This window comes from Anomaloglossus baeobatrachus, chromosome 4 (assembly GCF_048569485.1).
Source record: "Anomaloglossus baeobatrachus isolate aAnoBae1 chromosome 4, aAnoBae1.hap1, whole genome shotgun sequence".
Lineage (NCBI taxonomy): Eukaryota > Metazoa > Chordata > Amphibia > Anura > Aromobatidae > Anomaloglossus > Anomaloglossus baeobatrachus.
Genome location: NC_134356.1, coordinates 585015549 through 585036794, shown reverse-complemented (window position 1 = coordinate 585036794; position 21246 = coordinate 585015549). Strand labels below are relative to the sequence as shown.

The 21246-nt window shown below is 44.2% G+C and overlaps 1 protein-coding gene across 3 annotated transcripts in view; it reads left to right on the top strand.

The window, feature by feature from the left end:
- Positions 1–20929, top strand: part of UNC5D (unc-5 netrin receptor D) — a 952147-nt gene extending 931218 nt beyond the window's left edge. For all 3 annotated transcript variants that reach the window (XM_075346117.1, XM_075346118.1, XM_075346116.1), the window contains one exon: positions 9477–20929. In XM_075346117.1, the coding sequence (XP_075202232.1) occupies positions 9477–9681 (205 nt within the window). In that variant the 3' untranslated portion in view covers positions 9682–20929. The remainder of the gene's footprint in view (positions 1–9476) is intronic.
- Positions 20930–21246: the final 317 nt, after the last annotated feature.

The window sequence follows — 21246 nt, the reverse complement described above, 5'->3', positions numbered from 1 at the left end:
TGGGCTTCATACATCTGTGAATACACAATTACATCATCCAGAGACAACAGGACGGTTTCAAAATTCAAGTGCCCCAAACAGCACTCCATCAGCCGTTAGAAGGTACCCGGGGCATTGCACAGCCCAAACGGCATACTATTGAATTCACAGAGTCCCATAGGGGTGGTAAAGGCAGTTTTTTCTCGGTCTTCGGGCGCTACGGCCACCTGCCAGTACCCATTGGTGAGGTCAAGGGTGGAGAAGTAGTTGGCGGTTCTCAGCGCGGACAAGGACTCCTCAATACGGGGCAGAGGGTAGGCATCCTTATGTGTTATCTGGTTAATCTTCCGGTAGTCCACGCACATCCGCATGGTGCCGTCTTTCTTCTTAACCAGTACCAACGGGGCGGCCCAGGGACTACAGCTGTCCCTGATAACCCCTGCCTCCCTCATATTCCTCAACATGTCCTTGGCGCACTGGTAGTGTGCAGGAGGAATGGGCCTGTACCTCTCCTTGATAGGGGGGTGTTCACCAGTAGGGATATGATGTTGGACCCCTTTAATCTGACCAAAGTCTAGGGGATGTTTGCTAAAAACTTGCTCATACTCCCTTACCACCCTGTATACCCCTTCTTTGTGATGTGTAGGGGTCTCGTCAGTGCCCACGTGTAACTGTTGGTGCCACCCCTCTAACTCTCCTTGGGGCGGGTGAGTGTTGGCAGTGGGCAGTGAGACTGGAGGAGCTGCATCTTGGATAGTGTGGGGATCTAGGGTGAGCAACTTGGCAAGTGTAGCATACCGGGGAAGCCTGACTTCTTCCTCCCCGCAGTTCAGCACCCTCACGGGCACTCTCCCTTTTTTTACATCTACCACCCCTCTGGCTGCCATTACTGTGGGCCAGTGCTCAGAGGGTATGGGCCCTATCATGGCAGGGTAGTCACGCCCCTGAGGCCCTACTGCTGCCCTACACCAAATCATCATCTCACTCATGGGGGGCACAGTCAACGGGGCGGCATCCATCACTCTCACTCCACCAATCTCCCCTCCTGTTGATTTTACATGCTGACGGTACATCAAGGCTCGGATCTCATGCTGCACAGCTCTCTGTCGGCTCCCCGCCGCCGTGGCGGCCAACTGCTGCAGTAGGGCCAACACATCACTCATACAGTGCTCCATCACATTGGTTCCCAGCACTATCTTCGGGTTATGATCACTGGGTTCATTCATGATCACAATCAAACCCTGGTGTTGCAGTTCAGCTTGCCCCACTGTCATGGCCACCTGTTTATACCCCACTTGGGTCAATGGGAGTCCATTAGCAGCGATTAGTGTTATACTAGTATCTGGGGGAGCCAGCCCGTCTATCCCCCAATACCATTGGTACAATGTGTATGGTATGGTGGTTACCTGCGATCCAGTGTCCAAGAGAGCCATCACCGGTACGCCGTCCACAGCTACAGGGATGATGGGTCGGGCCCCGATATACCGGACCCGCCAGTCTGGGGGGCCACGGGGTTCTACTTCTGAGGATTGGCCCGTGGCCCCAGGGGTTGCTCGTTTAACGGGCACTGCCGGAAGTAATGGCCAGGCTTGCTGCACTTGTAGCAGGTTGGAGACCTGCTCCGCGAGTTGTTAGCACCTCTCCGCTGCATCCAGGGGACATCCTCAGGACTATCAGCGAGCTGTATCTTGGCTGGAGGCTGAGATCTGGTTAGAGGTTGGAGTGCGGCAAGAATCTTGGCGAGGTCTCCATCCATGCGACGGACCTGGGCAGCCAATTCTTCCACCGTGCTGCTTGGAGCTGAAGGTACTGGAGAGGCTGATAGGGCAGGGGCCACCACGACAGGGGCCGTCTCAACTGGCCACGGGGCTGGTTCCACGACCTCCGCAGCTGGGGGTTGCAGAGCTTTAATGGCCCTTTCAACACTGCAAAGTCCACGTCAGGGTGTTCTAGGGCCCACAGCCGGAGCTGTTTGCGGTCCTCAGAGGCTCTCATCCCCTGCACAAATTGTTCTACTAACATTTTGTTGCTGTCCACCTCATTGATGGTGTCCAGCCGCTTCAGTGTGCGGAGGGCGGTTTGCAGACGTAAAGTGTAGTCCCGAATGCTGTCCACAGCCCGTTGCCAGCACTGGTAAAACTGCATCCTCAGCTCAGCTTCGGTACGGGTCTCAAAAGCAGTCTGTAATTTCTCAAAGATGGTGGCTACAGAGAACCGATCCCCCTCGGCCCAGGTTTCCACCTCCTGCTCAGCCGCGCCGGTTAGCTTGCCCAGCACTACCGCTGCACGTTGCTTATCAGTCAGGGGGTATAAATCCAGGAGCGGATTAAGCTTTTTCCGGAAAGCCTGTAACGCATCAGGCTTCCCGTCGTACTGCGGTAGCCAGGTCGCTCCGGGCACATAGGGCAAGGAGAATGGCATTACCTGAGCGAGAGCTGGGGCCGCGGCACCCCCCGCCAGCGCGGCCGGGACCTGGGCAGGCCCATTCCCATCCACGGGTGCTGCTGCGGCTGCGACCGCCGCTCCTCCAGCAGCTCCGTCGGGCGCAGACATCTTGTTTCCGTCCCCCTTAGCCTCTTTCCGGCTCCTCCTCTATCGGGGCGGGGTTTTGGCCTTCACGCCTCCACTACTCGAGAAGACGCTCGAGCGGGGACTTTTTGCGCCAAAGATAGCGGCTTCTGAAATTTTCTGGCCGGACACCTCCGGCGGTAACAAGGCGCACCTCTACCAGACGGCAGAGCGGTAAGATCCTGTTCGTGACGCCAAGTTGTCGCGGGCGGGGAGGAGGGTGTCAACGCTGCTCTCTCCCTATGCTCGGGTCCGGCCGCCGCTGCTCTGCGGCTGCTGCTGCTGCTCATTGGCTCGAGCGATGGGCCGGATCCCAGGGACTCGAGCGGCGTTCCTCGCCCGTGAGTGAAAGGGGGGGTTGATTTGTTGGTGGGGAAGTTGATTAATGTCCGTGACACCACCCACGGTTGTGGTGATTGTGTGGACACCACCGCTGCTCTGTCTGGGGATCCTGGGAGTGGTGATATGGAGCAGCTAGATGTTGGTTTACCCCTCCGTGGGTAGGGGTTTTGGTAGTCCCGGGGCCCGATGATGGGGAGTTCTGGATGGTGGACAGGCGGGTTATGGGGCCTGTGGAGGTGCAGGGATGCAGGGGCAGCACTGTGCCGCACGGCACGAAGGTACTCACTCAGCCCAAGGATGATGACACAGTTCACGGTAAACAAACGGCTGGTTGGACGGGTCCCTCGGACGGCTACGGTGCTGATGTTTCCTGCAGTTAGCGGTGACGGTCACTTCCCTGCACCTAAGTATGGTTCTTTGGTAGCGATGGATTCCCACCGGTAACCCGCTCCCCAGCTTGGATATGAGCCGGAGGAGCCCCTCTCTTGCCCGCAGGCGCTGGCCCTGAAAACTGGTGCCTTGGCGGTGGCGGTGTCTCCCCTTCACGGTCGGACTGTTGACTTCAATCGGGACTTGGTTGTTGGGAGACCCGGAGGTCCCCTTCACTGACGGATTTGGCAAATTATGGCGACTCCTAGCCTTGCCGAGATCCGAAAGGCCCCTGCCAATGGTGCTGGCTTCTCTGTGTATACTGCTCCGGTACCGCCGGGCCACCACCCGTCCACGGTCTTTTCGGCAACCTCCGATCAGCCTCTCCTGCAGACGGTCACCGCCGTCTGTCAACCTTGCTGTCTCAGTCCGGGGCACACACCCGGACCAACTTCAGGCTTTCAAACTGTCACTTTTCTTCGATCACTTCCACTCTTGTCACTAGCTCCACTGCCACTTCACTTCTACTCTCTACTCAACTCTCAACTCCACTGTTTACTCCTTCACTTCCCTAGCTTAACTCTTCTCTAACTGTTCTCTCACTGTTCTGCCTGGTTTTCCCGCCTCCAGGGCTGTGAACTCCTCGGTGGGCGGAGCCAACCGCCTGGCCCACCCCCTGGTGTGAACATCAGCCCCTGGAGGAAGGCAACAAGGATTTGTGTTCTGACCTTGGTGTTCCTGCAGGGAATGTGGGGTGTGTGTGGTGTTGTGACCTGTGACCCCTGGCTTGCCCAGGGCATCACATAAGCTTGCAAGCAGGGCCCTTACTTCTCCTTTCACTGATGAACTATGTGCTTTTTGTTTTGTTTTTATTGCTTGTCCATGTCCCTACTTAAAGGGGTTGTCCACCACTTTTACATTGATGGTTTATCCTTAGGATAGATCATCAATGTCTGATCGGCCGAGTCCAACACCCCGCACTCACACCAATCAGCTGGTCTCGGACCCAGCGGTGGCAGCAGGCAGTTGGAAATGCTCAGTTCTGGTGCTGCTCTGTCTTCTGATAGCAGCCGTGGCCAGGTACTGCACATCCAGCTGACATGCAGTACCAGGCCATTGCCACTATCAGAAGACGGAGCAGCGCCAGGAGTGAGCATTTACAAGTTACGAGTGGAGTTCTGGTTTACGTTAATGAAGCTGGGACTTTTGGTCCCGTCCAGACAGGGAGCCTATAGCGGGCTTTACACGCTGCGATCTTGCTAGCAAGATTGCAAGCGATCGTACCCGCCCCCATTGTTTGTGCGACACGGGCAAATCGCTGCCCGTCGCGCACAACCTCGCTTATCCCCATCACACAGACTTACCTGTCCTGCAACGTCGCTCTGGCTGGCGATCCCCCTCCTTTCTAAGGGGGCTGGTCGTGCGGCGTCACAGCGACATCACACGGCAGCCGTCCAATAGAAGCGGGGGGCGGAGATGAGCGAGACGTAAACATCCCGCCCACCTCCTTCCTTTCGCATTGGCGGTGGAGGTAGGTAAGGAGATGTTCTTCGCTCCTGCAGTGTCACACACAATGATGTGTGCTGCCGCAGGAACGAGGAACAACATCGCTAATTAGAAGAGAACGATTTTTAGTTTTAGGACGACCTCTCCGCGGCAAACGATTTTGATTTTGGCCGCTTTTGCGATCGTTTTAGGTCGCACATAAGTGTCACACACTGCGATATCGTTAATGAAGCCGGATGTGCGTCACAAACAATGTGACCCTGACGATAAATCATTAACGATATTGTAGTGTGTAAAACCCGCTTATCTCTTACTATAGTGTTCAGATGAAATGTTTTAATAATCTGTCTGCCGTGAGCCTTGGACAGGGCTAGTCCCTCTTTAAACCATCAGCAGCTACTTTTAGCTGACAGTTGTTGTTTGTTACTACCCTGGTCTGTTGGGATGTTTAGCCCATGTATCCTGAATCTTATGTGGTTTGTGATTAGGCTCGTTTTTTTGATTTTCTGACTGTTTCACGATTATACCTCTGTCTTAGACTTCCTGGTAAAGACCCCTCTTGATGACACTTCTCTCTGCCAGCTCGCTCCATGAGCCAGATGACTTTTTTTTACATAACCCAGTTTGCATAGATTTAGATCCCTATATAGGGGTTAAATGATGAAGGCCAGGATTTTGCTAGAACCTGCAAAATAAAGAGGCTTGTGCAATGTTTATCCATGTAACAAAAAAAATGAAAAAGGAAAGCAAGCCTATTCCAAATACATAAAAAAATTATATTTTTATTCAGAACAATTTTAAAAAGCTGTGGACCTGTTGCAGTTTTATGCATGGTCTTAAAGCTTTAAAGCTGCAACAGGTCCACAGAAAAAATACAGGGGGACACCTGGCAAACTCTACTGGTGTAAATATTTAAAATCTTTATTTTTATATAGCGCTAACATATTCTGCAGCGCTTTACATTCATCCGGAACACTTTCCCTATTGGGGCTCACAATCTAAAGTCCCTATCAGTATGTCTTTGGAGTGTGGGAGGAAACCCACGCAAACACAGGGAGAACATACAAACTCCTTGCAGATGGTGTCCTTGGTGGGATTCGAACCCAGGACCCCAGCACTGCAAGACTGCAGTGCTAACCACTGAGCCACCATGCCGCCCAGTATGATGATAAAGAATACAAATACATAGATACAAATATTACATTAAATAAATCAGTACATCATAATAGTAATCCCTGTAAAAATAACAAAGATAAATATAAATATATATAACTAGCTGTAGTACCCGGGTGTTGCCCGGGATAGTAACTGTCTCTCTCCCAGTCTCTGTCTGTGTGTCGCTGTCTTTCTGTCTCTCTGCCTGTCTCTTTCCTTGTCTGTCTGTGTCTATGTCTCTGTCTGACTATTTCTATCTCTGTCTGTATTTGTATCAGTCTGTCTCTCTCTATCTCTGTGTCTGTCTGTCTCTTTCCCAGTCTGTGTCTTTCCCCGTCTGTCTCTTTCCCTGTCTCTTTCCAGGTCTGTCTCTTTCCCGGTCTGTCTGTTTCCCGGTCAGTCTGTTTCCCGGTCAGTCTGTTTCCCGGTCTGTCTGTTTCCCGGTCTGTCTGTTTCCCGGTCTGTCTGTTTCCCGGTCTGTCTGTTTCCCGGGCTGTCTGTTTCCCGGGCTGTCTCTGTCCTGGGCTGTCTCTGTCCCGGGCTGTCTCTGTCCCGGGCTGTCTCTGTCCCGGGCTGTCTCTGTCCCGGGCTGTCTCTTTGCCTGGCTGTCTCTTTGCCAGGTCTGTCTCTTTCAAGGGCTGTCTCTTTCCCCGTCTGTCTGTCTGTCTCTTTCCCCATCTGTCTTTGTCTGTCTGTCATTTTCTATCTCTCTATCCATCTCTCCACTGACATCATATAACCTCACACATAAGCTTCAACTAACAGTTTATTTTGTTCCTATAGCAACCACTGACAGTTGCTATTAATAACCTATAGCTCCCACCTCCATTCAGTTTAATGGCGGCAGAATTTTAGAGACTAACGGTAAAGCACAGAGTTAAATTTTTCTGTCAAAACACAGTCTACGACGCTCCCTCGGTCACATGGGGCGTCTGTGCAAAATTTCGTGATTGTAAATGCGACGGTGCGGATTCCTTTAGCGGACATACATGCACACATACACACACACATACACTCAGCTTTATATATTAGATATAAAACAAATGTCAAAGGTGGCAAAAATATATAAAGAAAGTGAAAGTGCCTAAGTATACATGTGATTACTAGTTCAAAGTGGTACACGTGAAGGCCAGGTCCTGCTGTAGCCGACGCCTGTTTCACAAGAATTGCTTTGTTTATGAAAGCTATGTTAAAGGATTTGTCCAGGTTTTGAATGAAAGTGCAAACTTATGACTGCGGATATGTGAAGGCTCACAGCGTGCACAGTGCATGTTGTCTGGATTCTCTCGTCCCGGCGCCAACAAGTAAAGTGAGCATGCATGTCAAATCAGAATGTGACTGGAACTATATTTCATACATACAGTTGCATGACCGCCAAGTCTAGAATCCGGCCAGTGTACACTGTAAGGATTACCAAGTGTGCCGACATATAGAATGACTGCAAACTTTAGTGCAAAATCTGAACAACTCCCTCAAGTGATACCGTGCTTCCACCCATAATGTGCCTTCTCACATATTATCTGCTATGTAGTGGAGAGTCACCAGATCATGTCAGAATAGTCAATTTTCATTTAGTGGCCAAATTTTGATTTGCAATTCCAATGAGTTTGATTATTTTTAGGAATGTTAACTCCCAAAATTTGACCAAACTGCTGGTGTCACAGTGATAACTATACCCTCATCATATTTTCTAAAACAATAGGTTATGATTTGATTTCCTTTTAGGCTGCTATCACACTTTCGTTTTTTTCCATCAGTTACAAACCATCGCTTAGAGAAACAACTGAATCCTGCAAAATTATTTTCAGGATTCAGTTTTTTCCCATATACTTGTATTAACGACGGATTACGACTGATGGCCCTGCATTGCATCTGCTATGCGACTGATCAGTCATGGAATGACTGACCGCCAGGTGGAAGCAACGCAAAATGTAACATTTTTTGTAGCATCAAAAAAACGCAGTGCGCAGGATTCCGTCAGTGTCTGACGTTGGTTATAATGGAAGCCTATGAGAGCCTGAATCCGTCCAATCCGTCAAATGACGGATACCGGCAACGGTTCCGTCTTTTAGCAACAGAGCATGCTCAGATGTGTAAATTCCTTTCTGGTTCGAAAATCTCTCTCTCTGTCTGTCGGTCTGTCTCTCTCTGTCTGTTGGTCAGTAGGCCTTTCTCTCTCTCTGTCGATGTCGGTCTATCTCTCTCTGTCGGTATGTCGGTCGGTCGGTCTCTCTCTGTCGATGTTGGTCTCTCTCTCTCTGTCGGTATGTCGGTCGGTCGGTCTCTCCCTCTGTCTCCCTCCTTCATACTCGCTGATCACCGGCACGATGTGGTACTGCACAGCTGTCACACTGCTCCGGCTGCTTCTCCTGCTTTTGAAAATGCCGGCCGCTCATTATTCCATCTCGTATTCACTGCTTCCCCCATCCACCGGTGTCTATGATTGGTTGCAGTCAGACGAGCCCCCATGCTGAGTGACAGCTGTCTCACTGCAACCAATCACATCCCATCAGTTGTACCACAATCTCCAATGCATCCGCCACATCAGTCACAAAACGGATTGTGACAGATGGAAAAATATGGAAGTTTGAAAGTAGTCATCAAGAACCAAATGTCATGCACTGACATCAGTAGACAGTTTAATAATGTGCCAATTATATCCATATGGTTTATATTGAAAAACAACTTTTGTGCCTCTTTGACTGTGATAAGCTTAAGTCATCTACTAGTTAGCTCACTTTGTATTGGTGCATGATGATGCATTTTTGACCACTCACCTGTCCAACTATACCGCATACCTTTGTCAAGTGAGGCAAAAAAAGTGTCTAAAACACAAGAAATATTTGCAACCAGTTTTTGGTACAAAACCTGACAGAATCATGGTGGATTAAGCTTGGTAAATTACAAAATCAACAGAATCTCTTAAAATATATAGGGCAGATCAGTAATGCAGAATAATGTTAAATACTAGAAACAGGGAAAACATAGAATCAGGTTCCAACTCCACTAGTATAGCAAAACAAAGATTAGAGATGAGTAGACCCGTTGAAGTTTGGTTCCACAGGTTCATCCGAAGTTTGGTTTGCAATCCGGACTTGACCTGAACCTAGATGGAAATCACTAATTAGGCAGTTCGGGTCTCCACCCTCATGTAGCCAGCCACCTCCAGGGAAGTGTGGGTGGTTTTTTTTCATTCTTCTTTTTTTGTACACACTACATGTGATCACGCTGTTATTACCCCCAGGGTACACCATTCAAGCACTGCAAGTGGCTGACACTGGGCTGAGCACTGAGTGTACCCAAGCACAGCAATGCTCATGAGAGTGGTTTGGATACATAAAACACCCGAATTCTGTTGTTTTTGTAAATCTTTGTTTGGTACAACCTCGGGATCACTCATCTCTAATAGAGATAACACATGATGTTGTTATAATAAAAAAAAGTGGAGAAAACAATAAAGGACAAGACACAATGTACAAATGCAGTATGGACACAAAGCTTCTATCTGGTATTATGCCTTGAATATTGACTTATAATGGTTTTGTTTCTATTTGTAGGAACTTGTGCTACTTTGCAACAAAGAACAGTCCATCAGCCGTCATCTTGGACCTTTGGGAAGCGCGGCATCCCTATGACGGAAGTTTGGATTCTTTGGCATGTGCGTTAGAGGAGATAGGGAGGACACAAACCAAACTGTCACTGGTATCAGAGACTCATACAGAGGATCCAGACTTCAGTTACAGCAGGCAGAATGGACTTTGAAAGGATATGTGTCCTGGACTGTGGAGGCCTGTCTCCTACATGGATTCCAGTCTTTAAGCAAGAAGAAAAAAATGCCAGAGGGATAACATGGCAACATCAATCTTTTGTTTTCTACTTCTGAAGTGAGGCTAAGAAGGTATCAATGATAAAGACAGCAGGGATGAAGACAAGTAGCAACTCTGTGGATCTGCTGTGCAACGTTCTTTAAAGGAACTTTAATTGTGCAAAAAGGTTTTCAGAAAAAGCCATCCACCAGCTTGGGAATTTGGAAGCATAGACGCTAATAGCTTCCTTTTTCTCCGTGGTCAAAGAAAAACTTACCTTTACGAGAATGTGGTCTTTGGTCATTTAAATCACCAACTTAAGGTCAGGGTGAAAAAAAAGAGATGAATTATCACTTTTTAAAGGACGTGTTACACTGTATAATGATGCTAAGTAGACTCCTTCTGTATACAGCTTCCCCAAGCTGCTTTGCCTTAGAGAGAATAGAATGCAATAGCCAACACAAATGATAATCCTTGGCATGTAGATTTTTGTGTGATGTCTCTGCAGGACTGAATCCCATTGTACAATGCAAAGTTATTACTGCTACCGGTAATTGCGACTGTTGGCCAAAGTCAGTGTTTGCAGGTTAGCATTCCTTTCGCAGAAGTGTTTTTCGGACAGTGTGTAAATATATTGTGCAGTGTAGTCGACTATCAATAGAATCAGAATTAAAAGACAAATGCTCAGAGTATCTGTCAATTGCGCAAAATACCGGAGTTTTATTTATTTGAACTTTATTTCACCACATAAGCACCATGTAACAATCCATTAGCTAGCCATACACATTATAATTGTGTCCTTCCTTACCTTTCCTCTTGACTGAACATATCCCGAAGGGTGCGGCTTCTGATTTTGTAATACTCTGTCAGGAGATGTTTATGTATGTGTCTAGGTGGGATCACCAAGTGGTTGTAATCTGGATTACTGCCTGTCAAAGGTATCGATAGGAAGTCACAACAATGTATTATTACATTTGTATTATTTACAAAACTTGCAGAAAAATAAGGTTGAACGACAACACACGTATGCCAGCGTCTGGTAGAACCCATTGGCTTTGGCAAGAAGAGTCAACAATCCGAGCTCGGCTCCTTGACCATAAATGTTGGGTGACTGAAGGATAAGGCAAATTTTAACATATTCATTCCTTTTGCAACAGGACATAAGATACTTTCTGATATGATTAGCAGAGATGTATCCAACACCCTCATTTTCTAGAATTTATGCTTAAAGGAAAACTTGTCAGGTGCACCCAGAACCATGAGCACTTCTGGGTGCATATTTCTAATCCCTGCCTATCTGTCCCTGTATCTAGTAGCATAGATAAAGAGATCTTTAGAAAAAGTATTTCTAAGGCTGAAGCCACACAGGGATTTGTGCGAGTGCTCACATGACACTTGGCACACACTCGCAGCACAGTGGGAGCCGAGTGCCATGCAAGTGTCATGCGATTGTGATCCGATCATGCTATTAGACCAGAGCTGCAGAGGGGTGAGCCAGCGCTGAGGAGGGGAGGGCCGGCGCTGCAGAGGCATGCTGCAACTGTTTTCTCGGTCCGATTAGGGCTGAGAAAATAATCGCTCATGGGTGCTGCTCTATAGAGTAATATTGGTCTGAGTAGAATGCAATTTTTTCTCGCATTCCACTCACGTCGTATTACTCGCAGTGTGTGCTGACCCTAAAGATCTTTTATCATATGCAAATGAGCGCAGGGACACATTGCAAGGGCATTAGTTCCTGTGCTCATTACGCTCTCTTAGCAAGTTAGCACTCCCACAGTGCGTCACCACTGATGATGCGGGGCAATAGGTATTGAATAGCATGTTAGCAAACCCGTGTGGGTGTGCTAAGAGGGCAGAATGAGCACAGGAAGTAACACTCTTGCGACTTGTCCCTGCCCTTATTAGCATATCATAAAGGATCTTTAGAAATACTTTTTCTAAAGATCTCTTTATCTATGCTACTAGATAAAGGGACGGTTAGGCAGGGATTAGCAATATGCACACAGAACTGCTCGTGGTTCTGGGGGCATATTGCACCTGACAGGTGTCTAGACTGGAGTCTAGAGAGACATTTTTGTGCAAAATAAGCCTTCAACCATCAGAATCTAATTTGCTTGGCTTCCTTTAGTGATGCCATCAGTTATGGATGAAATGACTTGACGGTGGATACTTTCCCAAGTCATTTGCGTGACATTATGCTTAATATGTACCGTAGATGAAAACAATGGAGGGAACATTGGTGTTGTCATATTGCTACATAATCATTCATAGTGTCTTTGCTTATTCTTCACTTGATTTTACATGATTGATAACTTTTTTTTACTTTGAATGCTAAATGTTTTAGTTGTGAGTCTGTATTTTTGGTCTAAGTATTAATGCAATACAGAAAGTGTAGAGAAGAAATATTCCAGCAGTGGAAATGTAGAAGTAACTGGAAATTCACATCGGAGCTTTGTTGCTTGCTTCAAGCACTTACTGTTCTGAGAGTGATCTGACATCTCCTGTAGTTGCACTGTACCGTGTTGATTCATTGTTCGTAGTTCAGTATGGAGATACTACAGTATTAGTTAGCAATGAAATGGTCTCACCGGGAACCTGTCCAGCGGTATTAGGTGCATGCACTTTGTGATATTCACAGTAGGAATAGTACTAGCAGTTGTTCAAACTGATTTGTAGGAGCTAATCCAATGGCCACTTCAGTAATCTGGGGCTGTAGACCTGTGAGCTGCCTTCCTCTCTACCGGACTCCAAGACTCTTCTTGTGATTATTCAGGCTGGCATGAAGTCCCATGTGCGTCAGTAATGTTTTCTTGCCAGGCCGGCTAATGAGAAGAGGAACTGGGATGCCATTAGAGTAGAGCGGCCATTAGGGTCCCTGCGAAGTGGCCACAGCTCATTGATGTGGCTGTTGAACTGGGTACTGCAAATTGATTCCTCCCATATATAAATTGTAAACTTCACATGCAGTACATACTTCACATGAGTACATACATGAACACCAAATGTACATACATTTGGTGAATATTTTTACCTCAGTATTTGTGGCCAAAACCAGGAGTGGGACAATCAGAGGAAAAGTAGAATAGAAACACGGTCACCACTTCTGAATTTCTTACCCACTCCGGGTTTTGGTTACAAATACTGAGGTACAAAATCTCACCAAATACTCACCGTGTCCATGTGGCCTCAAACTCATCTCATGTAAATGATATTTTGTCACTACCAGCTGATGTAATGTCTGGTTTTCACATGGCCATGGTTGGAGCGCTAAACCCCAGATCCATAATGACATGCCCCAAACCTAGTGATAGGTTCCCTTAAACAAAACCGTGGAAAATGATAATGTTGACTACTTCACTAAACTAAAGAGTAACTCAATTAAACTACTGTATTGTCAGTGGTGGAATCCCATAAAGCATCATACATATCACAGTTTTCGTTGTCAGTTAACCCATTGTGTGCCATTATATCTGCATCCTTACTAAATATAGGTATATGCCACCACCAATAAATATTTCTTTACAATGTCGGAGTATAACCATTGATGAGATGGTTGGAACAAAAAGTGCACCCAAAACAAGTAAAACACTGCATCCAATGCACAAACAGAAATGACCCACTGGTGGGTGCGAAGGAACCATAGACCTTCTCCAGATCTCCGCACAGTGACCACAACAAGACAGGTTAAGTGTTCGGAGAAAAATACAAGGGCTAATACTGAGCCATGCCAAAATGATCATGCCAAGTATCTACTGTATGGTGACTTGAATCAGATATATCATTCTCCTTCGTAAAACGATACAGTTATATAAAAGCCAGAAGCTCTCCAATACAATTGTGCCCCCAACAACGTAAATAAAGTAACAAAAACAACTATGTGCCTCAAAATTCTTAAATTATGAAACAAATAACAGGTTCAGTGAAGAAAAAATATTTATGAAACTGCTTTACAAAAATAAAAACTGACTGTGTTGCCCATAACATCCAATCACAGCACAGCTTTCATTTTCTCAGTTGCTCGGGTACAATGAAAGCTGTGCTGTAATTGGATGTTATGAACGGCACAGACAGTTTTTTCATTTTGGACAGTTTTGATTAATGAGGCCCATTATCTTTATACAAGTGACATTCTTCTGAGCTACAGAGCCAGATGGGCCAGAAGAATTAATGAGCAACTTCTCAGTGCATTAAGGCTCATTCCTATCTTCTATGATGAGTAAATGTGCAAATTGCTTGTAGAAAGAATTAACTTTGCAGATTACTTATTATTAAAATTTGACCCCTTTCCTCCCAAATGTTTTTTTCTTTTCTAGTACATTATATACTACTCAATACTTAGTGAACATAGTAGTCTAGCAATGGAAGTTAAACATATGCAGTACTTACAAGCTCTTTCATAGTGAGCTTGTCAGCTCTGCACTGATGCTGGCCAGGATCGCAGGAGTTAGCTCCTGATCCAGTCTCAGCCCCATTATGCTTCCAATGCTGCAGAGTACACTGTCTCAAACAGCAGCATTGGAGTCACACAGTTCATACCAGCAACAAGATGATAATGCTGAGATCAATGATAAATCAATTAAGAGTGCCCACCCCCCAGAGTAATCAAGAAAAGCAGTCTGCTCCTGAAAAAAGGAAGTTGTGATTAACCCTTTAAATATGTCTAAATTTAAGGTATGGTAAAAATAAATGTGTGAAAACTATCACAGTCCATTTAAAGTTGGTTGTCCAGAAGTTTAAAATTGATGGTCTATCCCGTCAGGAAAGGTCATCAATGTCTTATTGATGGGGGTGTGACACCTGGCACCCCTCCTTAACCTCCAGATCAGCTTTTCCCTGTGCTGCTACTGTCCAATACTACTCAATTAAGGAGCTCAACAGCGAAAAAAAGTGGTACAAACCCAATTTAAAAAAAAAAAAAAGATGTTTTTTTATTTCAATTTAATTTAATACACATAATATTAAAATAGAAACAAGGAGCCCAATTCGGTTGGCTATACCACATACTTATAGTACAATCATCTGAATATCGTATACATTGCTGTCAAAAATCAGTATAAATACGAGATATATGAAGATAATATGTGTACAGAGTGATTAAATAACCATTATGGACAATATTAATAATTCATTGTATAACCCGAGAGTTTGAATATGTAATCCAAATTAATTAGACCATAGTAACAATACCTTATTGTTGTACTATGTCATAGTCACTGTAATTTAATCTCTAGATTATCGAATTTTGTCTGTAAACTAGTTCTTAATTGTATGACCACAATTGTTTAGAGGGGCTGTAAACTGTCAGGTTTTACATATACTGTGTAAAATGCCCAGTCACAGTTCTCAGCACTACATCCCCACAATACACAGCTATGTACCACTGTATACAGCCACAGTATAAGGTCACAGTATATGGTGCCCAACAATGATCCTCCCAGTTATCCTCAAAATAATCATATCAGTATTAACCCCTGACAGCAGTGGTAGAAAGCCTCCCAAGCAGTCCCAACGCACGTTTCAGATCTTCATCAGGGGACGTGCTCAGCTCCATCAATTGCATAGTGGCCACAGCTGGGTACTGCATATCCACCCCCTATTCGAATTAGTAGGGGGCAGATGCACAGTACCTGGCTGTGGCCACTATTCCATTGATGGAACTGTGCAGCTCCATAACTGAGTAGTACTGGATGGTAGCCGGACCGGGGACAGCTTATTGGTGGGGGTGTTTTGGGGAGTCGCACCCCACCAATCAGACGTTGACGACCTATCCCTATAATATTATTCTAACTTGCAACCACATAAGTGACCATATTTAAATCATACACATAGCACCATATTTGTATGACAACACTGCCTTCTCATTTTTGATGGAGGCATTCATGCCATGGCATTCACTTAGAAAGTGCAATTACATTCAGTGGGAATAAAATGGAGCCTTATTGCTTTGTCATTTCTTATACAAAAGCATTACACTAAAGGGGTTGTATGATTAAAGATATGCAGCTACCATTTTCCAGAAACATCGCCATTCTTGTTTATGGTCAATGTACTGTATTGGTGTGCAGCCTTATGCGCTTACATAGGGTCAAGCCAAAAAAGCAAACAATCCCAAGGAAAAGGCTGGCTCTGTTTATGGAAGATAGTAGCCATGATTTTCAGGTCTCATATAACTCACTTATAGATATGTCTATCTTTGCCTTTCCTCTTTACATATCCCAAAATAAAGAGTGTGACATCATCAGCTTGGAAAAATAAACATGATTTGGTTATACTCTATTGCAGAGGTCCCCAACCTTTCTGACCTTGAGAGCCACATCCAGCTCCCACCCAACTGACAGTAGTGACCCCCAAAGCTCCTATTAAAGGTATAATACCAGTCAAAGCTTTTCCAGATAAATCAAACTGAGGCAGTATGGCAGGATCCAAGGGTTCCTACCTTACCCCCATTCAGATCTGCTCTATTGTGCGGAGCTACAACACAAAAGTCACCATCTGGAGACCTTCATAGCTGTTTGGTAGACCTTGGTCTTGTGTACCTTGCTGGCAGACAGCGACGAGCCACAAATCACAGATCAGGGAGACACATGTGGCTCTCGAGCCACAGGTTGGGGACCCCCGCTCTATCAGAAGATGTTTATGTTGTATATGTCTATGTGGATGATCAGTGGTTTTCATGTGAATTTCAGCCTGTAGAAGGTTTTTGTAGTATTTTGTGTTCAGTTCTTGTATAGAAAATGTATAGAAAGGTAAGGGTGGACGCATCTGTAGGACGAGCACCCTCAAAAAACTGACCCCCGTGCTATGTCTAGTGCCGGTCTTAGGCTCTTTTCACATTTGAATTCTTGTACGTGATTTATCAATGTTGTTCACTGATAGATCACATACACATTATTGTCTGTTCATGTCTTTTTTTTTGCAGACCAGCTGTCCACAAAAAGTAGAAAAACAGAAACGTCCAATTTTGATCAAATTTGCAAACCAAAATCACCCATTCAAGTCAATCAGATTGGGAAAAGAAGACAGCACACAGATGCAATCCATGTGTCTTCTAAGTGCGGTCTACTTTTTACACTAATTGGGCAGGTGAAGCTTGGAAAATGTATTTTTTATCTTTTGAGACAGAAAAAAAAAAAATAATACCCTGAAAGTAAAAATGGCGAAACTGCGCAAAAATCAGAAGAAAAACGCTGATGAAAATTTATCTATTTTTCTCGTTTGCAAATTAAAAATTGGATGTGCGAAACTTAGTCTGAGGGGCTGGCACAAGGCAGGGATTACAAAATTGGATTTCCTGTATCGTGCGCCAAGGTCCTGCACAAGACACAGATTTTACCTGCAAGGTATTTTCCTATTTTGCTATAGGAAAATCCAAGATATTACTTCTTATAAAGATGCGGATATTAAAAGACGAAAAAAACAATAAAAATCCTTTAAACACAAGAAATGATTTCACCCGTCATCCACGCTTCATCAGCGGAGGTCGTGAGGACAGGATACTTGTTTGGTAATGAAACATGACTTCACCAGTTTAATTAAACACAAACGAAGTGTAAAGTTCAGAAGTGTCAATCCTAGAACAAAGAAAGAACGGAATTAGGATAATAAACAATTCCCTTCTGTAACCGGAGTAAATTGAGAATGCTGGATTCACACAGTGAGGATATACTGTAGATACTAGTAAGGTGTTTCTAGGCCGTGTGTACAAATCAGCAGAAAGAAACACCTGGTATTAAGCGTTCCAAAAGGAAAATAAATTATAACCTGGATTATATATGTAGCAAGTGCCTCCAAAGCATTATAAAGCCCAGGAAACTGGGCCCCTAAATAAACAGGTACATAATCATGCCCCAAGCTAATCAATAAAAGACTTCCATAAGCTCACATAGCTTCCATGCTGTTTTATCTTCAAAACTATGGTCATTGTGATTCAGTATTGAGAAAAATGAGTGCAATATAAGCCCCAAAACTCCTACATGAGTAACATTATATTCAGTAAATACATTATATTTATGTATGGTAAATGTACTGTCCACTACAGAGGAATCAATCCTGGGACAATACAAATAAACTGCCAGAGTCTGTAAAATAGCCCATAATCTCCTGGTGGACTTTAAGGGGTTGTCCACTACTCGGACAACCCACTCTCAATTCGAGTGTTTACCCCCGTTAAAAGAAAAACACTCTAGTGCTGATGCTGTTCCAGCAGTGTCAGCACTCGCTCTCCTGGGGTTCACGTGACATTATTACGTCATGCAAGCCTTGCACCCAATCAGTGCCGGCTTTACTCTCCCGCCTTCAGACAAATTAAACATCAAGAAGAATTCAGTGCTGCGGCTAGCCTCTCATTTCCTCTTGATGTTTAGTTTGTCTGAAGGTGGGAGAGGGAAGTCAATGCTGGTTGGGCACAGGGTTCATGTGACATAACAATGTAAAGTGAGCCTCAGGAGAGAAAGTGCTGGAATCGCTGGAACAACACCAGCACTGGAGGTGAGTATAAGTGTTTTTATTTTAATAGGAAAAAACACTCTAATTGAGAGGGGGTTGAATGAGTAGTGGACAACCCCTTTAAGGAAGTTATATACATTTAAAATTACCTTTTGCTACTACTGTATTAAAGGGGTTTTCTGTCTCTTTTCAAAAGTTAACAGAGGTTTATGTAAAAGAAAGAGAAGTAATAGTTGTACCCCCATGTTCCCAGCTGGGACCAGAAGCAATGACTTCCCAACCACCAGTCTACTGCCCCCTGATGCCAATGAGGGTCATCTGACGGTCATCACTGGTTCCAACAAGATCATTGGAGTAACAGCACTGGCAAGACAGATACTTAGAATAGTAGGTGGTCCTTCTTCCTTGCTTTTATAGTAGTCTCTGTAGACCTCTTTAACTCTCCGTCACATACAATATCGGTTCTAACGAGGTCACAATGTGACTGTCAGGCACAGGCTAGAAAAATACCTATAATATCTAATGTTTGCAATTTCAGTGCTCTAAAAGTGATCAGTGACCTTCATAGGGATGTAATAAAAGAGACTACACATAATCAGGTGCAAAAAAAAAACCATTTACTTAACATAAAGCTAATAACTCTGAAATACAAACATTTCAAAACTCCCGCCAAATAGCCCCCAGTTCGACTCTGTCAAAAAACTCTACAAAGAACATTTATGGAAACAAACCTAATTTTAAGGTACTTTAAGTACTATTAAACACATATTCAATCAGAATTAGATCTTGAAGTTTCCCCAGAAAAATTACACTTGATGAATAAAAACATAAAACACCAACCTTATTGAGTGTGACGTGTTCACATACAATGAGCCTGAGAGATTAGCGCAGTTATATCTGTCCTCCTGAAGCTCTGCAATCCAACTGTGGTATGAGGTTTCACAGAGCTGCTAGAGACAGGAGACTACCTGGAGGGATGGGATTTCCTCACAATCTGGTGAGGAAGTAGAAATGAAAGTAAAAGAGATGTGCCTGTCAGGCCTATTGTATGTGATGGAGGGTTAAAGGAAATATTCTGATAATGGGACTACTTTAGGGTGTTCAAATCTATGGAATGCCTTAAAAAAGCATACCACGTCTACCAGGTCTAATAGATACAGTTAATATTATAAAATCTGGTAACAGATCCTTTTTAAGTACATGAATCACATTATGAGTGTTCCTTGAGGCAGTGTGTTGTGCTTCAGAGTCCAACAAGAAAAAGCCCGGAGGAATGACAGAAGAGTAGGTTCTAAAGTACAGGGTGTCCTTTTTTCAATGAAGGAAACATTCCCAAAAATGCCTTTGACATTTTCACCTCTCATTGTCTTTCTAGGTATAACACTTGAGAAAGGTGATAAGGACTGTCATATTGCTGTTCCTTCTTAACATGTACAGTACATACAGAATATTGGAAAAAAAAACTGGTGCGCTCGACCCTTCTCCTTAGATCCTACAACTTGAGGTTGCGATGCCCCATATTTAGACATAAATGCTCACAACTTTACTTTGGACTTGTACCTTATAGAGATAGATAGCGAGTATGTAAACTGCTCCCTGAATATTGGTGTGGTCCAATAAGTCATTATTTGTGTATGTGACGGATGTTCTTGTTCCCCATCAATTCATTACACTATATTGTGCAGGCAACTTCATAACCTCATAGGTGATACTTTGATGTAAAATAATTTACTTGATCATGTTTCATTATTTTCCAATGTAATTAACAAACTCATATGTGTTTCCCCTAAAATTAAGTAATGACCCTACAATAATCTCAGCATTCATAGATTACCAATATGGGAAATAGTAAGAAGGGTTATGTGTCCCCTTTGTATGTGATATTTCAAAGTTCTCCTTAAAACTAATATTTGACCATTATTACAAATGGCTTGTTTTGGTTAATTCTCTTAAAATTGATTCCGAGATTTGAAAAAAGGAATTGGCTTTTTTCTTTTTTTTTTTAAATGGCGCCACTCTTGTACATGGAGTGCGCCTGGCATTGCAGCATATCCTTATTTAGGTAAATGGGGCTGATCTGAAATATCCTACACAACCAATGGACAAGAGTGTCAATGTTTAAAAAACTAAATTAAAAGGACAGATCCTTTTACATCAGGTTGAAGAACCCCCTTCCAATTGCCAGATTGGCCTTGATATTTGCTTTCCGTTGTTGGGCTGATATGGTTTAATACACACAGTGCTCTATAACCCAGATAAAGGTAATAATGATGGACTATATTGGGGAAAAACAGGTTCAAACCTTACGAAGTCACTGGGATCCATAAAATTCTGCTTTTCAGGCTCCCATGGCATCTAGATAGTTATTCAGCCTCAAGACCAATCAGCACCCGCTGTTTTTGGCTGTATACTGTACTCTCTGTGCCTTGTCCAATCAACAAAAATCCTGAATGTTACATATAAACACATGGATGGATTCCTAAAAAATAAAGAAAAAGTATGCACTTGCAACTTTTTTTCAGCACATGTACATAACTCTATAAATATATATATAAATGAATATATATATGAATATATTTGGTAATGCCAAACAGCTGTGTTATATTGTATTGAAAATGACCAGAAATACTGAGACAGTCTGGATGTTTTTTCTTTCTGTAGAGTTTGCAAAACTTGTATGGCTGCTGCCTTTTGAGAATCAATGTACAGAAGTCAATTCTTGCATATTATTTACTATTAAAGAGGGTCTTTTATCGATGGCTGTGTTGTCTTCTTCAATGATTATGAACATTTTAGTTTGAAAACTCATATCTCACATGCAGTGCCAGTTGAAGTTTTGGTGGAGTTCCATCCCCACCTCTGGGATGCTGACATTACTTGGCCCCCTATCGCAGTCACACAGGGGTGGGATTCAATTTTTTTTACAACAGGTAACCTGTTTGTGTTATGAAGCCAGCCTCTTTAAAAAGTCATTTTCATGCCACACCTAATTATCTAGCAACTCCTAATTTCAGGCTCTGTTCCCTTTTTACCCCACTTATACCTTCATTTATAGTCATATTGCCTCCTGTCAGGT